The sequence below is a fragment of the Montipora foliosa genome, chromosome 8 (genome assembly GCF_036669935.1).
Source record: "Montipora foliosa isolate CH-2021 chromosome 8, ASM3666993v2, whole genome shotgun sequence".
NCBI classification, from domain to species: Eukaryota; Metazoa; Cnidaria; class Anthozoa; order Scleractinia; family Acroporidae; genus Montipora; species Montipora foliosa.
This window is the reverse complement of record NC_090876.1, coordinates 9,485,989-9,493,488: the sequence shown is the minus strand read 5'-3', so window position 1 is coordinate 9,493,488 and position 7,500 is coordinate 9,485,989. Positions and strand designations below refer to the sequence as shown.

General features: G+C 38.9%; 2 protein-coding genes across 2 annotated transcripts in view; both read right to left on the bottom strand.

The window, feature by feature from the left end:
- LOC137968957 (ATP synthase subunit C lysine N-methyltransferase-like) overlaps nt 1-7,500 on the bottom strand; it is a 112,852-nt gene that overhangs the window by 15,626 nt on the left and 89,726 nt on the right. The window lies entirely within an intron of this gene.
- On the bottom strand, nt 1,110-5,262 carry LOC137967319 (nucleotide-binding oligomerization domain-containing protein 1-like). The gene has a single exon (XM_068813837.1). The coding sequence runs from the start codon at nt 5,218-5,220 to the stop codon at nt 2,182-2,184; it is 3,039 nt and encodes a 1,012-aa protein (XP_068669938.1). The 5' UTR covers nt 5,221-5,262; the 3' UTR covers nt 1,110-2,181.

Here is a 7,500-nt window from a genome sequence, read left to right as displayed (position 1 = left end):
ATTTTGCTTCTTGGTGGAAATTTCACATTCCATTTAAACCGCGATAATCTATCTCAAGACTGAAGTCCCGCGATTTCGCTTGCTGATTCTTCTGTAACTCAACTGCAATGGTGCCAGGGTCTGTGCCTTCTTCTAACTCGTGTACCGGTGGGGAGGGGAGGGGAGGGGATTTGTATGCACGAATGACGAGAAAGTCATAACATTGCAGAATCTGGCCGAAAAGAAAAACGAAGGTAACAAAAAAATACGAAATTCCTGCGTTTTCTTCTGTAAAGTCACAACTCTTCCTATCGTGGGTGGGGTCATGGTGCTACATCACAGCCTCGCTTGCATGCAAAGAGGTATTGTTTAGGGAGGGGTGTAAAACCGGAGCTATTAGGTGCGGTTACACGGGGCACTTTTACCGTGGTAAATTGCCTTTTTACCACGGGAAACTGTATTTAGTAGTGTGACCGACGCTTCCCGAGGTAAATTTCCCGTGTTAAATATCCATGGATACGTCAAAAAGATCAGTGGAAGCGCCCATGACATTTAACGTGGGAAGTTGGAAGGGTGTTTTGATGCTCGAGGTACAAGAGCCAATCGCTATGCTGATGAAGTTGTGATTAAATTTCCCGCCAATGAATTGCGTGAGATTTCGTTTTACCTTGGTAATCTTCGTAACGTGTGACCCCTAATTAACGCGGTATACTAAAACTCAAGTGTGAGGCACCGCGGGATAATTTACCATGGGAAATGGCATTTACCATTGTGAGTGTAACCGCACGTATTGTGTTGGGATTAGCTAACTTCGGGTCTTTCTCCCTCCTAATCTCGTACCCAGATCTCACTCTGACTCTGACTCTCACTCACTCCGTATGACCGTGGAAGATCTGGGTACGAGATTATCTCCCTCCTAAGCGTTATTAGGATGTATTCAAGCAGGAGCCTGATTATGGCTCCTGATTCAAGTTAACCTTCGGGTTAAAATGGCAAAAGCAATAAATTACTAAAGGTGGAGTTTCTTTCGGGTTTTTGTATTTTCAAATGAATAATTTTTGGGGGAGTAGGACTCAAAACACAGACAAAGTGACACGTCAAAGTGAGACAATTCATACGCAGACACAAAATTCATCCTCTCAAAATTTTAATTAAACCACAACTACTTTTACAAATGTTACCAAGAATCCTCAGAGTATGAACTATTACTTGCAAACAATTTCAAGCATGCATTTTGACAAATCTTTGGTTTTGTATTGATAATAATGTTACAAAGCAATTAAAAAGTAAAGGTTGAAATATTATTTACAAACTTTTAAACTATTTCATTGTTGTCTTCCCCGAAGGACAACTACTTTCTTTACTACCCTTTATAGCAACACCCTGTGGTGTGGTTACTAGTATTAAAATTTTTCACAAAGTGAAAATCTGTGAAAGTTAGGATCCAAATTTCACCTCAACTCTCCTGATTGGTTCATTTCAGTCAAAAGTTGGACCTCTTAGAAGACGAGACACTTTTTCAGTCTTTCTGTGATTGGTTAATTGAAACACAAAACTTCTTTTTGATTGGTTCATTTGGATCCGTAGATGACATCAGCAAAGTAGTTGAATATCAAGAGAAATTAAATATGCTCGATGGCGCCTTTGACACACGATCCTGTGCTATCAGTTCAGAATGGACTTAATACAAAAAGTGCAAGTGAAGCATGCAACTAAAGACTTTATCAGTACAAATTCAAGTTACTTAAGCATTGAATAATCAAAGGTTCATTGGGAAGAAGTCCAAGGAGCTGAGCTTTGAAATGTTTTACACAGAGACCATGGACACTTCAAAAAAGTTGTTTGGTTTACAAAGTAGTTGGATATGTTGTCTTGGTGAAGCTATTTTTGGTAACCTGAATTTTAAATGAAATTGCTTGTATATCACAATCTAATAAACAAAATTTACTGTCAAATTTGTTTGACTTGTTTGCTCTTGTATTGTTCATTCATCTGTTATCATTTTGAACCTATAATAATTTTGTTATTTAAAAAAGCTTTGACGAATCCATGGTTCCTTTTATATATTCAAAGGGTTGAAATATTTTAAGCTTCAGTTTTTCTCGTACTGATTTAGTTACCGTCCTAACTTCAAACTTTCAATTTCGTAAGCTAAAAAACATCGAAATGAAACGACTGCGTGTTTTTAGGGTTTAAGTTTATTCAAACAAAAACTTTGCAATTAATATGCTCCACTGATTTACGGAAGGCGGCTTGATTAGTTATATTGTTACGCCCGAGGTTTAAGTAGTTTAGTTTGCAATTACTGTGCTTTAGTGCTGCTGATAAATGCTCAGCTCCTTCATCAGTTAACTCGTTATCCCAGAGGTTTAAGCTGTTTAGTTTGCAATTACTGTGCTTTAGTGCTGTTGATAAATGCTCGGCTGCTTTATCAGTTAACTCGTTATCTGCGAGGTCTAAGTAGTTTAGTTTGCAATTACTGTGCTTTAGTGCTGCTGATAAATACTCGGCTGCTTTATCAGTTAACTTGTTATTCCAGAGGTTTAAGCTGTTTAGTTTGCATCCAGTATTGACAAGAAACTTTTGCACTTCTTTTGCACCCAATGAACCAAGATCATTCCCGTACAAATTCATACTCAAAACTCCCGAAGCATTTTCTAAGAAATGCGAGACAGCAGCAAAGTCAACAGGCCCGAGTGAACAGACACTAAAATCTACGGCGTTAAAGCCAATTTGCTTAATTTTGTTTTGTAACACTGCCTGCTGTTTTTCATCATCAATCTCGTACAAACACTTACATAAGTTCAGTGCTAGCTGTTTGTCTTTTCTAGCTGGCCAACAGGTCAGTGTTTTTGTCTCTGGTAACGAGTCATCATGCATCAGTTCCCACTCGGAAAACTTCTTAGTCGACATAGGAAGCAGTTTGATAAAAATGTCGCTGTTTGAGCTCTTTGTTTCTGGATCAGGCTTGAGTAATCCAGCCACAAACTGCAGCACCATTTGCCATGCACCATCGTTAATGTGTTTTGACACAAATTTTTTTAGTTTTCGTTTACTCAAGGACTCCACAACATTTTTTGCAGCGAAAAATTCTTGCAGTGTTAAATGTGTAAAGCAGTATTGGGCTTTCGGCGGCTCACTCAAACGCGAGGATTTGGCGTCGGGTAGTCTGTGAAGAAGTCCACAATCTTCCAGTCCACTGACTTCGCTTGACTCAAAGAGCAATCTTCCTTGTTTTATTCCCTCAAAGGCAATTTCTCCCAGTCTCTTGAAAATCTCGTTGTCATCATCTGGGAGCTCGTTAAACGGCAAGTACATGTACTCATTGAGATTCAAGTTACCTTGAGCACTGCTTTGCCGGTTGTGCTTAAAGAAGAGAATCTTTACAACCATCGTGTAAATCTCAGTCATTCTTGTAGGGAGCCGGGTGTGTGCTGTAGCCCTGATAATTTCCCAAAGACAAGAACAAATGAGGAAACAGTGCACTGGGATGTAGCACAATGAAAACAGGTTCATGTTCGACTTAATGTGTCCCCAAATTTTGTCCTTTACGTTGCGAACACCTCGTGTAAACTTTTCGACGTAGTCTTCAATCTTTTGCGATGTAAATCCGAGAATTTCGACTGTTCTATCAAATTTCACATGTTCAACACAGGTCACTGCCGTTGGTCGTGTTGTTGTGATTATGTTTACACCATCAAGAAGTTCTCCTCCCGCTAGTTTGTTGAATAAAGCGGAAACGGGCATCTTCTCCTGCAACTCATTCTTGTAACATGTGTGGTCTTTTCTAGCGATATCCTCTTTCGCAGAATACTCATCGACTCCGTCAAAAATAAAAAGAACTCGGCTTGGGTTCTTAATGACGAAATCCCACATAGCTTCAACTAAGTGTTCAACTATTTCTGCTTTAGCCAACAGTTCACGGAGACTAATCACTAGATTGCTGGTAAATCGCCTGAATTTCATGAGGAACACAACAACAATGTTAGTTTTGTCATCTTGTTCTCCACTGAACGCTTCACCAGATGCCCACATTCGAAGGATTTTAGTGCTTAGCAATGTCTTTCCTACGCCAGGACGTCCAACAACAAGGACGTTCTTGTGTTCTTTGTCAATAACATCCTCTGGTTTGGCATAGACACAGTTCTTGGAATCGGGCGGGTATTGTTTAAGCAGTTCGCTTCTGTCTTTCGCAAAGACATGTTCAGCTCTGCCTTCATGCATTGCCACATTGACATAGATTTGATCAATTTTAAGATCATTGGGTTTCGGGCCTTCGCCTGGCTTATGTGTAAAAGGGTGGTTTAGATCAGTCAGTCGCTCCGTGAAATTTAAGCAATCATCCTTCATTTTCTTAATGGCTTCTGGGAGTTCAAGTTGCTCTCGAGGGAGTTCTGAGTTGTCCAAAGGCACTTCCGGTGAAGGAATATTTCGGATATTGATGGTTACCACTGGAGGTTCAGTTAACCGTATTTGTTCTGGAGGTGTTTCGTGTTTTTTATCCGAGTTCGATCTCAAATGATCAGCATAAAACTGGCCATTGTCCATAAAGTTTCTTGCTCTCTTAGCTCGTGATAAGATCCAGACAATCTCCACGAAAGCAAAAAATGCGAAAATGCCGTTCACCACTGTGACAGCATTGGTCCAGAAATTCTTATTCGTTGCTCTCTGACTGATACATTCAATTTGGTGAACTGTTGACTGTGTCTGGTTCGTAAATAGGTGTCCCGAATCGTTATCTTTTTTAACAAGACAGGTAAAATCTGCGGGAAAATGCCTGGGATAAAGTAAATCGGTCTCCAGGAAGACAATGAAAATGATCCCCAGAGCAAATTTTGCGGCAAGTTGAGATAAATACGCAACAAACAGCCCACGGCTTGGATTCCTGCGCTCTCCTTTAACATCTTTGCAGCTGCCCTCGAGTCTATTAACTGTTGACTTGACGCACTGCGAGTATATGAGGGACACCATGGAAATCAAGGAGAAATTAACAATGACGAAGGCGTAGAGAGGAATGCCGAGTTTGTTAAATTTCTTTTGGTACTGGTCGAAGCACTTTGCTCGGATGAAATCCTTGTCGCTGCCGGTTTTCACATCGCAGCGGTAGTCGAATCTTGATTCATTGGTCTCCATGTCTAAAAATATCGCACACACAATTCCATCGAGTAAAATCCAAAAGAAAACTGCTGCAAAACTGTACTTGTTAACAGTTTTGGGAGTCAACACTTCTTTGAAATTCATTTTGAATTCGTGTTTGATCGTTGTCGAGTTTGGTTCTGAGCTGGGTGTGGTTGGCGTCGTTACTAAAGGCCAAGATTGACACAAAAGGATTTCATAACTCTTTCTAAATAAGGCACTGGCTGTACTCATTGATTACTCACTGATGATGTTCATTGACCCGCACTAACCTCACTATGTGTGCTGAAAACAAAACTACGCAGTTGCCATGGTGTCAATCATTAAATATCCGATCAGTGTGACCGTAAAAAAGAGTTTTCAAAACAAAATCAGTAGAGTCATTTTGAAACTTACAATAACGAATAAATTAGTTTTGACAAACCGTACTGTTCTTTTTATTAAAATGGACCCCTCCCCCTTGAGTCCGATATTCTTTAATTGGAATCACGTGATAAGACGGCTAGTTTGGTGCCAAAACGATAGAGATCTATTTGTATAATAATCGAGTCAATTATTATTTCGCTATTGTTCTTTTCACCGACATGGCGGCCATGACGTCAGGTGAAATCACCCAAAGATCCAATTCTTAGAAAGAGCTACAAGAAAAGACCTTTTCTCCTATTCTTAACTCAAACAACAATTTTTTTCTTTCTGCTTTAAAGAGCACGTAATTATCCACAGAATAAGCAAAAGGCAGCTCACTTGTGATATCTCTTTTTTGTCGTGATGTTTACTCTCAGGACTTCATTGACCTGTGGCAACCTCCGCCTGCTGAAAACAAATTTAAACTAGTAGCCAGCCAAGGCATCAATTAAAGATATAATCAATGTGACAAAGAGAGTTTTCGAAAAAAGATATGTAGTGAGTCATTTTGGAAGTTAAAATAACTAATAAAATAGTCTTAACTAGTTTTTCTGTTTTCAGCAAAATGCAAGCTCCCTTCACTACAACTCTTGTGTGTTGCAAATCACTTCAAAGGTCAAATTCTTAGAAAGAAGTAGAAAAAGAAAATTATCTCATCGCCCACCTATTCTTACTTAAAACGTTTTTTTTTTTCTTTTTTAGTTCAAAAACCGAATTGAGTTAGTCATGATCATCGACTGTAGGCCGTTGACGCTAGTAGACTACTCATATCTTTGTCGAGACTGTCGTTAAGGCGAGTTCAGTTATTTAGTCTACTGCGATCTCTTCACTGTCTTTTTACCCTCAGGTCGAATACCAAAACATGTTGTTATCTCCGTGTGACGAATTCAGCAAAGCCTGTAAAAACAAATTAACTTGCGATAACTAAAGTGGTCTGATTGTCGGTCTATCAATGCGAACATTTTGTGAAGTCCTTGGAATGTTGTCCAAGTGCTGATGCCGACATCTGGGCAAGTTAACTCAGTTGCGTTGCTGTAATTATGGGCCGCAGTTACCTGACCAAAAATACAAGATTTTGAAATAGTTCAGACAAATTAAAGTTTCTTAATAAAAGATGGGCTTTGCAAATTTATTTGAGATTATTTAGAATTAAAAAAAAATCACTGCTAGAATTGGTTAGACTTTCATCTTGTTTTCATGAAGTTACTCGCTTGTTTCTCTTCGATTGACCTTGACAGTTGCCACTGAAAATATGGTTTTATTAACAAAGCGCATTCTGTCTATGGATCTCAAATAGCTTTCGTACGATTTTGGGGAGAAATATTTGGTTGTCATATGGTTTTTTCTGAAATTAGATAAGCAATAGGAGCTTTAAAGGTGCCCTCAGATCAGAACGAGTTCTTCACTCAAAGGGGTCGGCTCAGCTTCGAATGACAAAAACAATGCCGAAAAGAATTAACTATGCATTCCTTGCTTCATATTTAAGTAAGATTTTATTTAATATTTAGACATGCTTGTTTCTGTCAACTATTATTATTTCGAAAAGTTGATTCCCACAATTGCAACTTGGGGTGAGTTGTTACAAAAAAATGATCAAATCTAATCATATTTACAATTAGTTAAAGATTTTCCCAGCTAATAATTCCATTTACTATATGTATGATTTTGACATTCTCTAACGTAAGAGACGAGAATTAATAATGCTTAGTGATCACAAATGCTTCATATCTCATTATCTGCTCCAATTTGTGCCGTTTTCTCCTATGATACACACCAGTTCGCCCGGCAAAACAAAGGGCGACGAGCCTTCTTTACTGATCACAAAACAAAAACTATTTCATTAACGTGTTTAATGATCCTTTCCAGTCAGGTCAATCGATAATGTGCTGTTTTTACCAGATCAGAACAATCGAGAACTCATTCACAGCATTAGTCACTCTCGTGTTGGTCTTCATCCTCAACCGTTCATACTAAGGAGTT

What these genes read in the sequence shown, in the direction of transcription:
- LOC137967319 (XM_068813837.1), bottom strand. Translation starts at nt 5,220, where the DNA reads ATGAATTTCAAAGAAGTGTTGACTCCCAAAACTGTTAACAAGTACAGT.